This window comes from Polychytrium aggregatum, assembly GCF_025602895.1.
Source record: "Polychytrium aggregatum strain JEL109 chromosome Unknown BJ171scaffold_40, whole genome shotgun sequence".
NCBI lineage: Eukaryota > Fungi > Chytridiomycota > Chytridiomycetes > Polychytriales > Polychytrium > Polychytrium aggregatum.
The window spans coordinates 292,529-310,712 of record NW_026516242.1 but is presented as its reverse complement, the minus strand read 5'-3'; the positions used below and the strand labels follow the sequence as shown (position 1 = coordinate 310,712).

General features: G+C 59.8%; 8 protein-coding genes across 8 annotated transcripts; 4 read left to right on the top strand and 4 right to left on the bottom strand.

The window, feature by feature from the left end:
• Window positions 1-1,031: 1,031 nt before the first annotated feature.
• BJ171DRAFT_570490 (uncharacterized protein) lies at window positions 1,032-3,549 on the top strand (the record flags this gene model as incomplete). Its single annotated transcript, XM_053113640.1, has 3 exons — window positions 1,032-1,237; window positions 1,473-1,580; window positions 1,711-3,549. Exons 1-3 carry the CDS (start codon window positions 1,145-1,147, stop codon window positions 3,547-3,549), a joined length of 2,040 nt encoding a protein of 679 aa, XP_052963482.1. The 5' UTR covers window positions 1,032-1,144.
• A 1,261-nt stretch (window positions 3,550-4,810) lies between these two features.
• On the bottom strand, window positions 4,811-7,332 carry BJ171DRAFT_518562 (proliferating cell nuclear antigen, C-terminal domain-containing protein). Its single transcript, XM_053112260.1, has 5 exons — window positions 7,180-7,332; window positions 6,305-7,073; window positions 6,065-6,217; window positions 5,790-5,887; window positions 4,811-5,528 (listed from the first exon to the last, which is right to left on the bottom strand). The coding sequence occupies exons 2-5, from the start codon at window positions 6,993-6,995 to the stop codon at window positions 5,040-5,042; spliced, it is 1,431 nt and encodes a 476-aa protein (XP_052963481.1). The 5' UTR covers window positions 6,996-7,073; window positions 7,180-7,332; the 3' UTR covers window positions 4,811-5,039.
• Window positions 7,333-7,820: 488 nt separating this feature from the next.
• BJ171DRAFT_462431 (delta5 fatty acid desaturase) lies at window positions 7,821-9,843 on the bottom strand (the record flags this gene model as incomplete). Its single annotated transcript, XM_053108513.1, has 3 exons — window positions 7,821-8,690; window positions 8,862-9,000; window positions 9,213-9,843. The coding sequence occupies 3 exons, from the start codon at window positions 9,841-9,843 to the stop codon at window positions 8,096-8,098; spliced, it is 1,365 nt and encodes a 454-aa protein (XP_052963480.1). The 3' UTR covers window positions 7,821-8,095.
• Window positions 9,844-10,392: 549 nt separating this feature from the next.
• BJ171DRAFT_585291 (uncharacterized protein) lies at window positions 10,393-11,010 on the top strand (the record flags this gene model as incomplete). Its single annotated transcript, XM_053114354.1, has 1 exon — window positions 10,393-11,010. One exon carries the CDS (start codon window positions 10,393-10,395, stop codon window positions 11,008-11,010), a length of 618 nt encoding a protein of 205 aa, XP_052963479.1.
• Window positions 11,011-11,407: 397 nt separating this feature from the next.
• Window positions 11,408-12,724, bottom strand: BJ171DRAFT_477588 (kinase-like domain-containing protein; the record flags this gene model as incomplete). Its single annotated transcript, XM_053108878.1, has 2 exons — window positions 11,408-12,344; window positions 12,435-12,724. 2 exons carry the CDS (start codon window positions 12,722-12,724, stop codon window positions 11,408-11,410), a joined length of 1,227 nt encoding a protein of 408 aa, XP_052963478.1.
• Window positions 12,725-13,663: 939 nt separating this feature from the next.
• Window positions 13,664-16,033, top strand: BJ171DRAFT_214688 (Peroxin-3). The gene is made up of 6 exons (XM_053106410.1): window positions 13,664-13,964; window positions 14,190-14,413; window positions 14,596-14,872; window positions 15,021-15,260; window positions 15,369-15,624; window positions 15,756-16,033. Exons 1-6 carry the CDS (start codon window positions 13,798-13,800, stop codon window positions 15,825-15,827), a joined length of 1,236 nt encoding a protein of 411 aa, XP_052963477.1. The 5' UTR covers window positions 13,664-13,797; the 3' UTR covers window positions 15,828-16,033.
• Window positions 16,034-16,038: 5 nt separating this feature from the next.
• BJ171DRAFT_518554 (uncharacterized protein) lies at window positions 16,039-16,660 on the bottom strand. Its single transcript, XM_053112259.1, has 2 exons — window positions 16,523-16,660; window positions 16,039-16,332 (listed from the first exon to the last, which is right to left on the bottom strand). Exons 1-2 carry the CDS (start codon window positions 16,603-16,605, stop codon window positions 16,176-16,178), a joined length of 240 nt encoding a protein of 79 aa, XP_052963476.1. The 5' UTR covers window positions 16,606-16,660; the 3' UTR covers window positions 16,039-16,175.
• A 202-nt stretch (window positions 16,661-16,862) lies between these two features.
• BJ171DRAFT_518553 (uncharacterized protein) lies at window positions 16,863-18,154 on the top strand. The gene has a single exon (XM_053112258.1). The coding sequence runs from the start codon at window positions 16,883-16,885 to the stop codon at window positions 18,131-18,133; it is 1,251 nt and encodes a 416-aa protein (XP_052963475.1). The 5' UTR covers window positions 16,863-16,882; the 3' UTR covers window positions 18,134-18,154.
• Window positions 18,155-18,184: the final 30 nt, after the last annotated feature.

Here is an 18,184-nt window from a genome sequence, read left to right as displayed (position 1 = left end):
AGAGTGGGAGAGAGAGGAGGCGAGAGAGAAGGCCGTGGCTGTGTCTCCCATGACCGCCATGTCCGCACCCGGGCGCGACGGCGTCATCGGGGCCCCCAACAGCCGCCGCTGGACCGAGAGGCCGGCGCCCTCGGCGGCGCTCTCGCGAGAGCGGCCGTCTGGCGCACGTGGACACACATGACACACCGACAGCCCTCACGTGCTTCGGATCGAGTGCGGGTCGAGCCGGTGGCACCGACGCCAGCGCGTGTCTGTGTGACGGGGGGGGCGGGGCGCGCCTGTGCGGGCTGTTGGCTGTCAGTGCTCAGTCGGTCGATGACAACGACGAGCGTATGAACATTGCCATCGGTATGAACATTGCCATCGGTATGAACATCTCAACCATCAGCATCAGCATCAACATCTCAACCATCAACATCTCAACCATCAACATCTCAACCATCAACATCTCAACCATCAACATCTCAACCATCAACGTCGCCGTCGCACCCGCCCATTCTGTTCCTCCTTGCAGCCCGCTTCCCAAATGGAACCCCCCACACGACCGCCGTGCTCCCTGTGTGGCCCGAGATTGCCCGTGGCCGTCGCGGATGGTGCGCTGTATGGTGCGCATGGCCGATGCTCAAGGCCGATGCGAATCAACAGTGCGCCTCCAGCATCGCACACGCAGGGCCTGGCGAGCACAACCCCCCCGAGGCGGATGCCCACAGGCCCGTCTGCCACCGCCTTTTCTTTCCCGCCGTCCTTGCCGGCTGTCCTTGGTGTGCGCAGCCCTTGTCGGCTTCCCCTTGCTCGGCTGCCGTCGCTGCCACAGGGTCAGTGAAATCCCTTGCTGGCTCTTCGTTGATGCTGTCTGGCATCAGCCAGCACTGGCCAGCACTGACCAAAACCGACCAGCATCCGCCAGCATTTGCACAGCGGCGTCCCAGGATCCGCCTGCTTTTGCTCAGCACTTGCCGGCCGGCCCAATGTCCCTGCACGCCCATCGCCGTCCAATCGCACCCCCAACAGCTCCGGCCCTGCCCTCTGTCCTCATCTCATATCGCCGTCGGCCTGCCTCCATCCCGCTCTGCTCCTCTGTACCCGTCCTCCCAGGCTCATCTCGACGTTACTCCCTCCTAGCGAGCGCGAGGTCCCCCTCAGGATGATCAGAACCCGTTCCCCGTGGCTCGCCACTTGGGCGGCTTTGGCCTCGGTGCTCCCGGGCCTGGCCAATGCGGCGGGAGTCTCCATCTCGGTATGTCTGCTGGCTCAAACCTTGGGCAGCATCAGCGCAACGGGCGAAGGGAGCAGTAGCAGCACTCTGCAAGCTCGCCAGAGCCAGCACGGCCCGGCTCCTTGGGTCTCTTGGATGTCTCCCTCCCCGTCCGTCCCGCCACCGCTTTCCCCCAAGACCAGAACATCTTGTCCGGGTCCTCCCAGCATGCAAAACTCACTCTGCGATTGCTCACCCGTCTCCGTCGGCGTCGCAGTCTCCCAATGCCGGCAGTGGATGGTACTCTTACCATAACCAAGTTGTCTTGAGCGTTTCTTCCTCGGGCCAGTTTGACCCCAACGGATACTATGACCTCAATGCCGTGGTAGGTGCTCTCGCCGGCGCCCATTCCATTCCATGGTGGAATGAGTTCATGGACAGACCCGGCCTCCTGCACCAGCCCCACTCCATGTTCCATGTCCACCAGCCCACCACTAACCTGTCCTGCCAACCAGTCCCTGAACGGCGCCACCTACTATATCAACGGCGGCAGTCTGTCCGATGGGCAAACCGTCTTCAACGTCGACACCACCTGGAGCTCGCTCCCGGCTTCGCAGATGTACATTAGCTTCTGTCAATCTGGCACCTGTATCAACTCGCAGACCTTTACCTACAATCCCAACGGTGCTCCTCATCCTCCTCCTCCTCCTCCCCCTCCTCCTCCTCCTCCTCCTCCTCCTCCTCCTCCTCCACCACCACCACCTCCTCCTCCTCCTCCTCCTCCGCCGCCGCCGCCGCCGCCACCGCCGCCTCCTCCCAACTCGCCTCCTCCTCCTCCTCCTCCGCCTCCTCCCCCTGGATCTGCCCCTGCTCCTGCTCCTCCTGCCAACACTGGAACTGGATCGCTTCTTGGAGCCGTCGGCCCAAACACGGCCTCGGCTGCTGGTTCTCAGGCTTCGGCTGCCGCGACCCAGGCCGCTGTGTCGAGCAGCATCCCGCCCACGATTACCAGCGGCCCGAGCCTCGCCATCGCCAACGGCCCCGCCGGCGCTATCACCAGCATCCCTGCTCCAGGCCCCGCTGCTAGCAACTCGGCGAGCCCTTCGTCTTCCTCGGCCGCACCGACCCTGTCGACCCCCCTGTTGGCTGGTGTCATCGGAGGCGTTGCGGTATTTATCGGCGTCATGAGTATGGGTCTGTTCCTGGCTTATCGCCGTCGCAACAGCAAGGATGCCAACTCAACCGGCCTTCTCATTCACGGCGGCAAGCCCTCTCCGGGTCCGGCACCGAACCTGATGGTTGGCACCACCAACCGCAGCACCATTCGCGGCATGGACTCGTCGCCCGGTCTCAACGCTCACCGCACCCTTCCAAAGGATCTCTCGGCCCCCACCCTGCCCATGCCCCTGGTTCTCACGCCCGAGTCGCAGCAGCGCACTCTGCAGTTTTCGAACCTTGGCCTGACCCCGCAGACCTCCCCCGAGATCAGCCTGGCCCCCGTCCCCAACACCCGTCCCAGCATCGACACGACCAGCACCGTCCGCCCCAGCTTTGATGCCCAGCCCGCCCACCAGAACAGCAAGCAGCCGCACGCTCTCACCCAGATCCGCGTCGATGTCCATCCGTCGCTCACCGAGAGCACCTGGAACACCCCCGTGCTGACTACCTCAAATGTCTCGCTCCCTGGCCCGAACTCGACCCTCAAGCCCATTCACTCGCCCCACACTTCGCCCCGTGCCTCGCCTCGCTCTTCGCCCAAAGCCGATCTCTCCGAGTTTGCTGTCGATCGTCGAAGCGTGCGTAGCCGCCGCTCGCAGCTGAGCAACCAAGGCAGCTCCGAGACCGTCGATCGATACAGCGTCTACTCGCGACAGTCGATTTCGGACACCGTGGCCCCCGAGGTCGTGGATGTCAAGGGCAAGGGCCGCGCCGTTCCCATCGACTACAGCGTCATTCCCACGGCCCAGCCTGCCCCGACTACTGCCGCCCCTGCCGCCCCTGTCGCCCCTGTCGCCCAGGTCTCTCCGCAGCTCGGAATCAAGCCCGTATTCAAGGTTGCCAAGGTCGAGGCATCCGTCCCCAGCCCCGACCACTACTATGCCAAGATCGGCCAAATGTCTCCCGACTCGCTGACGGTAGCAAACGACGATGCCTCCCTGTCCATTCAGCCGACGCCCACGCTCCCGGCCGAGCCCCTCGCCGAGATGGCTCCGGCTGGCTCTCGTCTGTCGCTCCCCGTCGTTGGCGTTCATTTGAGCAAAGCCTCGCCCCAGGGTGCCTTGACCCACGGCCTGGCAAAGCATCCGTCGCTCGAGTCGATTCAGGCACAGCACGGCAGCGTCGATACGGCGTAAACGATCTACTCTTCTTATAGTTTGCCGCCGATGAAATCCTGCGCAAGACTGGTAACAGAAGCATAAGGTGAAAAGGGTGTGCTCATCGAGATATTGTAGCCCATCGACACGCCTGCTTGCACCAAGGGGGCTGTCAAGTACCACCAGCCCCTGCCCAAGTACAACTTGCTTGATGCGACGACACGCTCGTGGCATTCGGATACTCGAAGTATTCTGGGGGGGCCGCAATCGTGGCGTGGCTTTGATTACTATTATTTTCGATGCCTGCATCTCTCTATCCGTTTGGTATCCTCATCTGCTCTTGCGCTATTCTTTCGTCGTTTAGCGGCATTGGATTGCTTTTTCTTTCTCTTTTGGCTCCAAATCGGCGACGAAGCACACAAAACAAAGAACTTGGTGGTCTATTGGCTGAATCGTCATGCTAGGCGTCTCCCTCTCTCTCCCTCTCTCTCTCTTTTTTTCTCTTTCCCTTTTTTCACACCCCTTCGTTCTATAGCCCCTCTATGCGCCCTCCCTGTTATTTTCTTCTCTATGTTCCTCTATCCTTACTTTCTTCATTTGTGGTCGTCCACTTGACCTGCTCGTTACTGGTTTGCATCAACAGCAGCCGACGCGGACTGGGGGGGGGGCAAAGAGAGCGAGACGGTGGGCAAATTAAATGGTAGACCAAGACAAAGTCCGGTCGGCTGGCAAGATTTTTGCAAACGAACCACCCATGTCTGCGAACTCCTTCAGGCGCATAGATATTTGATACAGTTGTCTCTCTCTCTCCTGCACCTCAGCCCCCTCCTTCCCTCTCCCCCACCACCACCCATCAATCCTGCTTCTCCACACTTTTCTACAACCGCCGCGTTCATCGCTCCCTTATAATTGCTCTTCTGCTCCACGTTCTGATGGATGACATGAGCCGGCATAGAGCATCGTCTGTGTGCCTGCCGTTGCTTTTTTGCTCATCTCGGCCATGGTGGTTTCTCGGACCGCCACCCCGTTCACTCGTCGCCCTCGATATTCCGTGCACACATCAGGGCTACCCCTACTCCCTTCTTCCCAAGCCCAAACCAGTTCTCTCGCCCTCCCCGCCTGTCTTCGCCGTCGCTCCTGTGTCTCCCCCCCCCTTCCTTGCTTTGTTATCTGATCTGTTGATGACCTTCCAAACCACCAGTGATCTTGACCACTCGACCCAATATCGTTATCTTCTTGCCTTCTCACTTTGCCCCCTTTCCTCTATCTTTCAATTCCAACAGTTGCAGCCAGGTTGTTTTTACTTCCTTTCTTCGTTGGTTTCCACAAAGGCTATAGTCTCTGAACAGAAATACAACTTGCCAGGCGCACGCTTATTTCGATCTTTGGTCTTTCTCTCAATTCTACCAGCCGAAAGTAGAGCCAAAACGCAAACCAAAGCACCATTTGATGGTTCTTTGCCAAGTACTGCAGAGCCACACGAGATAATCGGTCCGGTGATACAAAGCGAAAGAGTCTGTGAGCGAGGCTCATCCCTCCCAAACAGAAGGAATGTAGTAGTAGAGCGATCCGATGACGTGCTGGGGCGTGTGGAGGCTGAGGTCGACCCATTTGTCGCCCTGGGAAGTCGAAATGAGAGCCACCGCAGCCGCATCGAGCTGATGTCCGCCCTGATGATCGCCCTTTGATCTGGCATGGTCGTAAAAGTAGTGCTGCTGCTGCTGCTGTTGCTGCTGAAGCGAGCAAGCCGATGATCCAGAGAGGGAAGAGTATGAATATGGGCTCCCGTTGAGCCCGAGCCCGATCCCACCCATGCCCGGTCGCCGGAGCTGGATCGAGCCTTGTGGAAGTATATCCGCTATCATCGGGAAGGTGATTCGGATGGGAACTTTGTCGTCTGAGAGATGGAGCACCACGTGCTGGCTCAGCGGCACCGCCTTGGCGATTTCGAGAAGGAGCTTGGATTCGACAGTTTGCTGGGCGGACTTGGAGCAGGAAATGACTCTGAGCTTGGGGTTCTGGACATTGTTCGAGAAGAAGGAAATCGGTTGGACCAAATCCAGCGCAACCCATTCCATTCCATTTCAGTCCATTTCAGTCCAGTTCAGTCCGCACCACGAGGCAATGTTGGATGATAGGAATGAGTACAAGTGCGATTCCACCACTATTTTTCTGCTGGCGGCTGGCGAAGATCATCGGCCCTTGGCCACGAATCGACTTTGCGCCGCTTGTTGTCCCGGTGCCGTTTCCTCACAACAGAGCTGGCCAAAGATGCTCACCCTCTCTTCATAAGCCTTCTGCGCCAGCCCAACTTGCAGCGTTCCTGTCGGTCCAGAGGCCAGGAAAGTGATGGAGTTTTTGCCTGCGTTGATGGTGACTTTGACGGCCACACAGTTCCTTGTCAGTTGGTGCAACAGCAACGATTACCCAAAGCAACGCCTGTCAATCCATCTACCCACCTACCCATCAACCCATCAACCCATCTATCCATCGACCTATCTGGCTCGCCGGCCATTCTCTCGCACCGCCGATCCAGAGCACACAACCGGCTCACCTATTTCACTCGTTTCGGCAAGACTGTGGACGATCCGGCTGAACTCAGCCGAGGACACCTGGCAGACCACGCTGTACTTCATGGGCTGCAGCGCAGTAATGCGTCCGGTGCTGGAAATGGCATCGACTTCATACATGCACTTGCGGGACTTGTCTGAGCGAGAGAATACACTATCAACAACGCCGTCACATCCACTCGGTCGAGGCCAAAAGTCAATCAGGGCAGCTTCCGGATACGTACCAGGGCTCTCAAAGTACATTTCGTAGAGAGCCACAAAGTCTCGATCGCTCTCGTCCGCCCGGATCGTCAGGGAGTCTTCGTCGTCGACCATGCTGAGCTGCTTCAGGAACACGGCCGGATCGATGCCGATGATCATGCTGTCCTTCTGGCACACATACGACGAAAACACGCCCGTGAAGGCTGGGTCGGCCATGGGCAAGTCGCCGGACGGGTAGTCGCCCAAATCACCCGGGAGGCCCGAGACCGAAGATGACGACGACGACGAGAACAGCGGGGCCTCATGGGACATCCTCATCGCCGTCGTCGCCATCATCATCATGGACTCTTGATCGTCCCGCTGGGGTCCCGGGATAGGAAGCGAGGCACCCGTTGGGACAGTCTGGTTGGAGGACGACACTTGCGGCGCAAGCGAAGGAACAGTCGGGACGCTCCCGACGCCTCCGCCGTGCGTTGAGTAAGTGCCTGCTGGTTGCGCAGGACAATCTTGCTCTGGGGCATCCAGGTGGAAGGAAACGACGCAGCCGGGACCCAAGAGCGAATCATAGGGCGTCACGAAGCGGACCAACAGACCGCGCGGAGTAAAAACCAGCGAGAGAGTGCTGAACTGGGCAATGTCCTTGACGGCGGAGAGCAGATCGACCAGGATGCTCTTGGATCCTGGTCGGAAGACCACCTCGAGTTGATGGGTCATGAGAGGCGAAGGCTATGGGTAATGGCGGGCTCGATCTTGGAGTCGGGCTCGATCTTGGACTGCAGGATGGTTGTGCTGTATTATCCCCCCCCCCAGCCAAGTGGTAGAAATAGTTAATAACAACCGTGATCCACCCCGTGCAAGCGAAGAGGCAGAATGCTGGGACCAAACAGCGATGCTCCTGGAATCGAACAGCGCCGAGACCACGGCAGCCGCTCCCAAGCAGAGCGGTCCGATGGATGCGTGGCGAAGGCGCCAGAGCATCCGAAAGGAGCAAGCAAATGGCCCCCGACAGGGTTAAGGAGCGAGGGCTTGCGGAAGCTACCCAGGGTCGATGGCAGCACTTACTATCGGACACCCGCGCTGGCGGGCTGGTGTTGGTGCTTGCTGGAGCTGCGTCCGCAGACGAGAGCAGTGACGGGAAAGAGCCAGCGGCGGCTGCGAAGGAGGGAAGCGATCGATGCGGACGGGGCCTCAGGGTGCTGCGGGAGCAATGGAGCAGACAGAGAGCGATGGGAACGGAGAGCTGACGACCGAGTTTTGCGCTGGGAGTGAGATGTCCGGGCCTTGATCGGCGCTGAAGCAGCCGCATGTCCAGGCAACGCCACTCCCATGTCTCTGCGGCCTGGTCATGCCGGGTCCAGCGCGTTCCAATCACTGTCGGTTTGGCTGGTCGTCTGGCGGCTTCGTCCAGTTGCGCATATTGCCATGGTCCGTCTTTCGGTTGGCCGTCTAGACTCTGGCAGTGTGCTCGCCCGCTTGTTGCGCTTCGGAGCAGGTCCCCATCGACCAACACCCAGTGGATTTCCAGGGACAGCGGCCATGTGGACTGACACACACACATATTATTCGGGAGGGGAGGAGGAAAGAAAGGCACGCCATGGTGCCGCTGTCGCTGAGGACGCAGGAGGGGCCACTTGGACAGAAGAACGCAGGACTAGCCTCGGGAAAGTATCGGATGGGTAAAATCGGTGGCAACGGAGGGCTGGAGCAAAGGAAGATTTCGGCAAAGATCAATAACAGAGTGCACAGGTGCATGTGGCCAGAAGGACCAGGGAAGAAGCGCCCGCTCGAAGGTGGTGCAGGGGATGCAAGCCCGATCAGTCACGCTTGGAACTGCCCTTGGGCTCCTGTCCCATCTTATCAAGGTGAGACAGGTGCTTTCGCAGCGCCTGGTTGAACGAGGGCTCGATGATGTACTTGATGTTGAACTCCTTGCACGTCTCCTTGACAATGTCGAGGATGGCAGGGTACCAGTGCTGGTTGACGCCAGGGAACAGGTGGTGCACAGCCTGGTAGTTCAGGGCTCCAGCGGTCGAGGTCCAGAACCACGACTCGTGCGCATAGTCGAGCGTCGTCTGGACCTGCATCTCCGCCCAGTCCATGGTGATCTGGCCGCCCTTGTCGGGATGGGGCCAGAGGACATCATCCACGACGTGGTTAGCCTGGAAGGTGAACGAGAGCCAGTAGGACGACACCAAGTCCGAGACAACGAGCAGGATCAGGACGGTCGACAGGGGCACGCCAAAGGCCAGGGGGAGAACAACCCGGTAGAAGGCCCAGAAGAGCTTGCCGCCCCAAAAGATCAGATGGTGGTGGAGAGGAGGGGGGTTGATCTGGTGGCCGTCCATGCTCTTGGTGATGTACAGGGTCTTGATATCCGACAGGCGGAACTTGAGCGCCAGCAAGCCGTATCTGTGTGCGTTTGGGAAGCCAGCGGTGGCGGAATCGGCGTCAGCCTGAGCGAAACATTGCGATGCTGGCCCTGAGACTCACGAACACTCGTGGGCATTCATCAGCGTTCGCTGGCATTGGCCGGCATTCACCGGGGGCTTGCCTGCCCATCGCCATACGCTCGGCACTTACGCAACTGGAATAAAGTATGCCTGGTAACGATAGAACGGGCTCCAGCGCTGCTGCTCCTCAACGCGGCGGATGTCGGTGGTAATGTCGGGATCAGCGCCGGTGATGTTGGTGAAGGGATGATGCCCGACCACATGCTGGTCTGGCCGCAGAAAGAGTAGTTTGTTCCGGGGATTGTTGCCAGGTGGTTAGCGATGTCAGGGACACCGAGCTACTGCTCATGCACGCCTCCATCGAGCACACAACAAATCAAAACGATACATCGGACCTTCCTGCACACACAGGAGGTTATCCTTGCACACAGGAGATGGCCCTGCACCCAGGAGGTGGTCCCGCCAGTCCCCAGCGACTTACAGATCCAAATGAGATGAGAGGTTCCGTTGAAAAAGTCGTGAGTCGAGCCGAGGATGGTCCAGACAAGAGGCGAGCGGGTGATGGCGCAGTGAGTGCCGTCGTGCAGGGGATTGAGGCCGATCTGGGCACAGGCAAAGCCCAGGATCACGGCCAGAGGGATCTGCAGCCACAGCGACTGAGAGAACACGGGCGAGTAGAACTGCAGATAGTAGGAGACCAGCAGCGAGGCAAAGACGACTGCGTAGCGGATCCAGGCGCCGAGGTGGTTCTTGAGGTCCCTGGTCTTGAAAAACTCGAGCTCGACCCGCTGCTTGATGGTCCGGTGGAAGACCGAGGGCTCCGGGAAGGTTGGGGTGCGGGCCGAGACGAGCCGGCCGATCCGGAACTTGGACAGGAGCTTGGAGGTCTCGAGCGGATGGTACATTTCAAACATCTGGGTGGCGTCCCGACCGGCAGCGATCCGCAGCATGTCCTTGCCGCCGGGATGGCGGTTGGCAAACTGGGTGACGTCGTAGACCATGCCGCGGATGGCGACCCAGAGCGAGGCGTCGGTGTTATGGGCGGCGAGCTGCTCCGAGGTGAAGGCCGGGAGGGCGGCGGGGTCGGCGGCGGTGGTGGTGGTGGTGATCATGGCAGACGGTCGAGCCGAGAGATGGACCTGCGGGAGCTCTGCGGGAGCACAAGAGCAAGAGGGCAAAAGAGCAAAGGGAGCGACGGCGGAATCTTTTGCGAGTGCGATGGCAAGTGCGGTTGCGGTTGCGGTTGCGATTGCGATTGCGATTGCGATGGAAATGGACCTCCCGTGACTTTTTTCTGCTTGCCGGGTGGGTCAGGGTGATGGCGGGGGCGGGGGCGAATCGCTGCGCCGAATTGACCCGGCGAGTCGAAGCGATGGTCGAAGCGATGGTCGAAGTGATGGTCGAAGTGACAGTCGATCACACCATGCGCTTGGCCGTATACTTGGGCGTCCAGTCCGTGATATCACCAGCGGCAGTTATATCGTCGTCTTGTTCGCCGTCTTGTTCGCCGTCTTGTTCGGCGCGCCGATGCCAAAGCGGATCGTCCCAATGACAAATCGCCACCCGGCCTTTGGGCATCCAATGCTCCGTCCACCGACTCTGCCCGTATCTGCTCCCCTCCCCCAGGCTTCCACCGTCGGCATCCGCATCTCCCCTCCACCATGGAAACGCTCAACCACCGGCCGCCGCATGCTGGAGCAGTGGTCCAGCACCGCCTTGGCCATGCAGCTCGGCTCTCCCAGCCCAGCCACCAGCCTCGGTCGCCGATTCCGCTGCTGCCGAACGAACTCTACATCATCATCTTCTCGTTCATGTCGCCTGCCCAGCTCCGCAAGTGCATGCAGTGCTCCAAGGCCTTCCATGCTCTCGCCTTCTATGTGTATTCGGCCCACATCTACCCCCTCAAAGTCTCCGACATCTTGGTGTCGCATGCCCGAAGCACGGCCGCCGGCCTGGGCACCATCGCCGTCTTTGCCCGGGTCTGCTCCGTCGATGCCAAGATGGCCAAGATTGAATTTTTGGAAAAGAAGCTAGTGGACTCGGCCACCCATGCAGGCGTCCTCTGCCAGAAAGAGTCTCCCGATCCCGCAAAGATCCTCAAGACCGACCTGGGCAAGCGAGTCTGGGTGCGTCGAGATACCAAGGGCGCTGCCTTCCAGGTGCGGGCTACAGGCTTTGAATTCTACGGACATCCAATGAAACTGGGCTCCTGCATCACCTTCAGACTCTGGGACGGACACCCGGTCGAGACCCACATCCTGCGTTACAAGAACGCATAAGCTTGCCGTCGGCAACCTGCCGGCAGGCTGTCGGCTCGAAGGCAACATCACTCTGCGCCGCCCCCAATTCGACTGCTGCTGCTGCTACCGCTGCTGGGCTCCATGCCACTCTTCGCTTACGGCATTGTCCATCCGATGACGTCGGCAATCTGCATCCGCACGACCCGCCTGCCTGCGACTACCCAACTCTTTCGCATCAATCTACCTGTGTATCTGTTCCCCCTCTTGCATTCATCCCTCGTTGCTTCTCAACCCAACCCCTCTCACAGCTCACCTGCTATTCATATGCGGTTTCTTTGGATCCATCGCCCCAACTCCAATCGCTGCCCACGAGTTGCTGCATATCATCGCTCGAGTAAGCAATTTACTGAATGTGTATTCCATCAATCCGCAGCTTCTAGTTCGCCGTCGAGAGAGAGCCAAAGAACGGATGTCGCAGGGCCTCGGCTGCTGTCGGTCGGAGGTCGGGGTCGTAGCAGAGCAGCTGGTTCAGGAGATCGAGTCCCTCGGGGGTGATGCGGGACTGGTTCAGAGGCGTCACTCGATCCTGCCAGGCCTGTCGATGGTAGGTATCGATGGGGTCGTAGAGCAGTCGCTCGGCCTTGAAGGCTGGGATCGAGGCTCGCTTGCAGTAGGCCACAAGATCGACGCCGCCCAGGGTGCGGACAATGACGTTGAACTGCTCTTGGACCTCTGGCGTCTCGCCCTTGAAGAACGTCGAGGTACGGAACAGCAACGAGCCCAGGACGCAGCCCACGGCCCAGAGATCGACCGAGCTTGTATAGTGCTCGACATCCAAAAAGTACTCGGGAGGCATGTTGTGCGCCGAAGAAACACCCTGGGTGGGATAGCGCTTGCCCGGCACGACAAAGTCGGCATGGCCCCAGTCGGTAATCAGCAGCATCCGGGTCGTTGGGTTGTAGAGCAGGGCCTGGGGCTTGATGTCCCTGTGCATGATGCCCATGGAATGCACATGGCTGAGCGACGAGAGCAGCTGGTGCACATAGCGCTGGATGCCGGCCAAATCGATCTGGGCGTTGAGATAGGACCAAGGCAGGCGCTCGGAATACTCCAGAACAAGTCCCGACCACTTGGCCGGGCCCGCAAACAGCTTGGGCTCGGGTTCTTGGAAGGCGCCGGCAAAGCCGACAACGCCTGGCACCTCGTGGAGTTCGTTCAGGATGAACATCTCCCTGAGCACGCGAGCGTCTCGCTTCCCCTTGCGCACAAGCTTGATGGCCACCGTCTCGCCCGATACTCGATCAAGGGCCTTGTAGACGTTGGCGGAGGGGCCTGAGGCGAGGGTGTCTCCGAAGACGAACCGAGCTTCCTTTCTGCGACGACGAGTACCAGCAACGAGTATCAGCAACGAGTACCAGCAACGAGAATCGTGATTTGAATGTCTCGAATACGTCAGTACTTACAACACAGGGGGTATCCATGACTTCCAGAGCGAGTCTGTATTTCCGCTCCTGATTCCAGCAGCAAGATTGCCGCCAGCGAGGGGCACGTACTGACTTCCAAACCCGATTCGTTTGAGATCGGGACGAGATCTGCCGACACTATCGGCATGGAGGGTCTGCTCCGAGTCGGAGGAGACGCAGCTGGCACGGACACTGCTTTCAAGGCTGCGAACGCTCTGACGGTCGGAGTCAAGCAGAGTTTCGTAGGAGCTGCTGTTGCGGCGGATGTTGAGAATGTGGAGGCTGGCCATGGTTGCACGAGTAGAGCAGGAGTGGTCCGGAACAGACGAGATAGTGACAGATGCTTTGGAGAGACAGAAAGAAAATAGCAGTAGCAGATAACAGGAATTAGTGGTGGTGGGACTTGGAGCCGATGCGTGGTGCTGATGGATGCTGGGTGCTGATGGGTGCTGGATGCTGGGTGCTGATGGGTGCTGATGGATCGGTGGTGATGGATCGGTGGTGATGGATCGGTGGTGATGGATCGGTGGTGATATTTATCCATGTTGATTTGTCACCCCCATGCGGAGACTGCCGGAGCGAGCCCACCAATGCCAAAGTTGCTACCCGGGCTGTCGGCCTTTGGTCTTGTCACCGAGGCCGCAGCAGAGCTCGGTCCTGGGGAGTGTCGCTTGCCATGGGGTGATCGGCCGTGGGATCGCTGGCTGCCGCAGCACCGAGGAAAGCAGCGACACTCATCCCAGGCCGCAGACCGCATGGCGGACTTTGGGATTTAGGCACATTTCGATATGCCACTCGGAGGACACAGCCGGTATCAAGGCAGCCCGCTCTCGCAATCTTGTATCAATATCGGGCCCGCTCGGTCGGTTGCTGCGTCGGCTGCTTGATCGGCTGCTGCGTCGGTGGTTTGCCTCGCGCACGGCCAGCCTTCCTTCCAATGCGACGTTCGGGTCCTCAAATGAGTCCTGGGCTCGTCGAAGCAAGACCCCGTCCGCCATCCATCCATCCGTCCGTCCGTCCAGGCATGGCTGCAATGGGTGCCCGCGAGCCCTGGCTGCCTCCGTGCTCTGCATGCTGTCGACCGGCCCCGCCTGAGCCCATGTGAAAGCCCATCGGCCGCCGGCGTCTCGTCCATCCGTCGTCCTCTGCACACTGGCACGGTCGTTCTCTCACTCGCATCTGGCTTCCGGCCCCCTGCCCAGACCCAGACCCAGAGAGACTGGCCTGCTGCTGCTGCTCCTGCACACCTGCCGCTCCTCTGCGACTTGGTTTCCACTCGCCAGCGGCACCCGTCGCCCCTCAGTCGCCTTCGATCCAGTATTCACTCGCGCCTCTGCTGTTGACCACCAGCAACCCAAAAGACATGAACTGGGTCTGGGATACCACCCAATCGTTTCTCTCCCGAAACCGCAAACGGCTGGCCTATGCCGGCGGGATCGCTGCGACTGGCTATACCCTCTATCACCTCGTGCGGCGCCAGTGGCGTGATTACGAAAAGCAGTCCGCCATCCAGCGGACAGCCAAGCAAAAGTACTGTAGTGCCCTGTCGTTGGCCTCTCGTTTCGTTCGCGACGATCGTGCAGTCCCTGGAGTCTGTGGAGTCTGCTCTTATGACTAGTCGTCTCCTGCGATACTGCAGTGGCAGCCATGCTGCCGTTGTCGATGCCTGGCACTGGATCTTGCATCTAATCCCTCCCTCCCTCACCAAACTCTCTGCCTGCGTCGCTCGCTTTCACCTCCTCACCTGCAACACAGCCTGAAATGCCGATTCGAGCAAAACCAGCACGACTGCGCCTTCACGGTGCGGATTATGATTCCGGCGTGGGCCGACGAGATTGCAAAGGAGCTTGGACTGGCCGAACTCAAGCAGCAGCTGCAGAGCATGAAGAAGATCCCGGCGGCTGCGATGGAGGATGCCGAAACAACAGAGGCACCCCAGAAGTCCAAGGCGGAGCTCTGGAATGAGATGAAGACCGCGAGTGAGTTGCGGCATCATGGTTCAGGCAGGCGGGCATGTGCGATCCCAGACGGCTCGCAGAGTCATCTCTCTGAGCAGCTTGCCGGCCCCGCTAACGCTGTCTCGCCTGGGTTGCGCATGGGCTGGCCCCAAATCGCTGGTTGAACTTCCCTCGACCACGTCCCTCCATGCACATGTCTCCAGCATTCATCAAGGCCGTGGTTTCAATCTATTTCGTATCGCTTTTGACGCTGTTTGTGGACATTCAGCTCAACCTGGTCGGCCGGCACACCTATCTCGAGAGCGTCCACACACTCTTCCGTGAGGACGATGGCGAGCTGGAGATCGACGAGAAGCGCGCAGAAGGTCTCTCGGTCGAGACTAGGAGGCAGTTCCTGTCCTTTAGCTGGTATTTCTTGAACGTCGGCTGGAAGTCGTGTCTGGACGACGTCCGGAGGGCAGTCGAGTCGTGTTTGTCTGAGTAAGTATCTGGCTGTCGCAGCCTCAAGGCCGGATGTGCTTCCGCGAGCGAGGCAGTTCCAACCAGGGAGATTCGGCTGTGGTAAAGCAGCGACTAACGGAGAGGAATCTGCACCGACGCACACGGATGCTTGCTCGCTCGCCCACAGGGTCTCCCCCAGAAGCAGCGTCGACTATGAGAAGCTCAACGAGATCGTCGCGAATGTCCGCACCGAGGTGTCGGCGAATCTGTGTCAGCCCCATCGTCTATCCAGCATTCTGTTTCCACCGAAGGAGGCCGAGCCGTTGGTGTTGCTGCAAGCTACTCACACGATGGCCGGCAATGGTACCCCGGCTGTATCTGAGCCGCTGAGGGATCTCTTGGCGGAAGCCCAGGACTTTGTCGAGAGGTGAGCGACCATGTCTCAGCTGGTTGCTACGCGGCATCGCCGGTAGCATCTATGCATACGCGGATCGTCACTTGCGAATGCTGATCGAGTGCCACACTTCTCTCCCAGCACCGACTTTCTCCTCTGCTTCGAGAAAAGCCTGGACGCCGCCTTTGATCTGTTTGCCCTCTATCTGCAATCCGAGCTGTCGCCGGAAGTCAATTTGACCAAGCCCAGGGCTGGACCTTTGCCCGGACCAGGCGACGAAAGCACCCCGGACTCGCCCGCCCCGTCCAGCCGACCGATGCCTCTGGCTGCGGCGCTGCCCCGCGTCGAGCGAGTGGTGGACCACATCCTTGCCAGCGATACGAATCGATTTATCGAGGTGGGTCTCCCGAGGGGCGCTGTCGGGTGTGGGAACGACTGCCAGCCCTCCTTAGCCACGGGTCCAGGTAGTGTTCCGTGCTCGTTCCCAGCTGCTCATCGAATCGTTTCTGCCACGTATCCATCGAACAGGCCATCTCGGTGATTCCAGAGGTCAAGGCGCTTTCCGCAATCGTGTTCACAGGCTGGCCGGATTTCGAGTAGGGACGCCCAGAGCTGAGGGCGCAGCCGTTGAGAGCCAATAGATCCTGAGTTCCTCTTTGCCCGTCCTGTCTCAATTCGCCAACAATATTGCCATCCGAGGTGATGTTGACAGTGATGGTGGTGGTGCCTTGATTGTGCCATATCCCACGAGCGTCATACTGGCAGGGAGGAAATAGAAGGTCCAAAGCCACAGCTCCAGCAGCTCCGGCAGCTCGGGTGGTGAAGCGCTTATATATTTTCCAAGGACGTGCCTTGGAGCGAGGGTCCTGCCTGGTTGATCAAGCAGAGAAACGGCATGAGACGCAGCGTGATGGTGACAAAGGAAGGCGAGGTTATTTGGTATGGAATTTAGTCGACGAGAGCAGCCTTCTCGAGTCTGGCCTTGTAGAGGCTGCCAGCGACGGGGATGTGCTGGAGAACATCTCGCTGGATGAGGGGAGCGACTTCCAGGATGCTGAGGGCAAAGGCACCGGCAGCACCACCCCAGATGGCAAGGGTAGGGATGCTACGAGGCGTGCATGGGGGGGGGATGCGAAAGAGCATAGGTCAGCGAGGGATACCACCGAGGGGCTCGCGGAGGGAGCCGGTGCCGGCAGAGGCAAACCGGCCAACTGCCGCATCCCGCATCACTATCATTGCTGTCGGCCAAGTCGCTGTGCAGATGCTGTCGGCGGTGCTGAGGACGGAATGCGTACAGGACTCGGAGGTTGTTGCGGTGGGCGATGCGCTGGAAGGTGCGGATCCAGGGGGCAACGAGGACAGAGTGGTTGTCGAGCATCTTGGAGGGTGCGGAAGGGTCGGTGGTCCAAGCGGCGGTGCGATGGGATGCAAAGAGACCAAGTGCAGCTGATGGGGTTGCCAGTGTTGTCACGCTTTTTTCGCGACCGCAAGGCTGGCTGCGAATGAAATTAATAGACGCAGATGAATTCATCGGCTGCGCGTCGCGCGGGCTGTGGCACGGGGTCGCTGGCACAACCAAGACACACAACACATGCAGGCAATGCGCCGCGAAGTGTCTGGTGTATCAGAGAATGTGATGTCTGGCGTATCAGCGAATGCGATGTGTCTGGTATGCGGGGCGATGCAGGCGGTGCGGTGTGAGGGAATGCTGTGTGCCTGTCGGGGTGCCGGCGGCCGAACTCGCATCGCTGTCCTGCACGGCACAGACTTGCTCAGACTTGCCTGGTCCGCGAACCGATTCGTCTGCCCAGCGCGGATCCGGCTCTGGCTCGCTCGCTCGCATCTCCATGCCGCCGCAATTCAGACGCCGCGATTTGATCGAGACGCTGCTCTCGTGGGAAGCCCGGCCCGTTGACGGCAAGGGCAACGGCGGAATCGCTGTCGAGCACATCAAGGCTGGAACATGTCTCCTCTCGGAGCGGCCGTGGGTCGAATGGAGCCGAGAAGACTACGAGCCCTGGACGGCCGTTGCTGAAATCCTTGCCCGGGCTGATGCGGGCCAGGACACCTGGGTCGATCTCGACCATCTGTACCCCGGCAATGTCGCATCGCTGCCGCCAACCCGACAATATGAGTGGAGAGACATGCAGATCCCGACATCCGTGCTGCAGTCCTTTCCAAGCGCTTCCCGGGATGAAATAGCCCGTCTCCGATTAATCCTGGACTGCAACGCCTTCCCCTCTGGCCTCGTCATCAACCTCGCCTATCTCAACCACAGCTGCACTCCCAACTGCCAGGTGCTCGAGTACTCGACGGCTCGCGGGCCCGAGTACTCGCTCTTTGCGCTCTGCGACATCGGCGCCGGCCAGGAGCTCACCATCAGCTATCTGGACCTGGCCTTGACCGCCCAGCTGTCGCAGGCCCGACAGCGCAAGCTCGAGCAACAGTACTTTTTCTCCTGCCAGTGCCGCCGATGCACCGACTTGGAAGACGAATCGCTGGCGTGCCTGCAGTGCGACGGCGGCGTCGACTGGGAAACAGGCAAATGCTCCGGATGCCAGGCGGCACTGGGCCGCTCGAAGTTGGCAAAGACCGTCTCAAAGCTGGACGATCTGCTCGAGGAACTCGAGTCGCTGGCCGCCGATGCCGTGCTGGCCTGTCCGATCTTGCAGCCCGACGGCAGTTACCGCATCGAGTCAGAGTGTGCACAGCCCGACGAACTGCTCGCAACCGTTGCGGCGCTCTCTCAGCGGCTGCGAACGATCCAGTCCAAGGCCAAGCCGATTGTCCACCCTGGCCACTTTATCCTGAAGCTCGTCCAGGCATGGGAGCGGGATCTCGCCCGCGCAGGATCTGACCTCTGCGGCGCACCTGGAGAAACAGAGCGACTTGTGCGATCGCTATAATACATCTGCATATCCGCACGACCCAGCGATCGATCTGGTGCTGGGATGCCG

Bases quoted from the DNA above. Each gene is read 5' to 3' on its own strand.
- BJ171DRAFT_214688 (XM_053106410.1), top strand. From the start codon at position 13,798: ATGAACTGGGTCTGGGATACCACCCAATCGTTTCTCTCCCGAAACCGC. The intron at 14,414-14,595 runs GTGAGTTGCGGC...ACATGTCTCCAG, and splicing joins GAATGAGATGAAGACCGCGA to CATTCATCAAGGCCGTGGTT. The intron at 15,261-15,368 runs GTGAGCGACCAT...CTTCTCTCCCAG, and splicing joins GCCCAGGACTTTGTCGAGAG to CACCGACTTTCTCCTCTGCT.
- BJ171DRAFT_518562 (XM_053112260.1), bottom strand. From the start codon at position 6,995: ATGACCCATCAACTCGAGGTGGTCTTCCGACCAGGATCCAAGAGCATC. The intron at 6,218-6,304 runs GTACGTATCCGG...TCTCTCGCTCAG, and splicing joins AATGTACTTTGAGAGCCCTG to ACAAGTCCCGCAAGTGCATG. The intron at 5,529-5,789 runs GTGAGCATCTTT...AACAATGTCCAG, and splicing joins AGAAGGCTTATGAAGAGAGG to AACCCCAAGCTCAGAGTCAT.
- BJ171DRAFT_518553 (XM_053112258.1), top strand. From the start codon at position 16,883: ATGCGATGTGTCTGGTATGCGGGGCGATGCAGGCGGTGCGGTGTGAGG.
- BJ171DRAFT_518554 (XM_053112259.1), bottom strand. From the start codon at position 16,605: ATGCTCGACAACCACTCTGTCCTCGTTGCCCCCTGGATCCGCACCTTC. The intron at 16,333-16,522 runs GTACGCATTCCG...CACGCCTCGTAG, and splicing joins CGCAACAACCTCCGAGTCCT to CATCCCTACCCTTGCCATCT.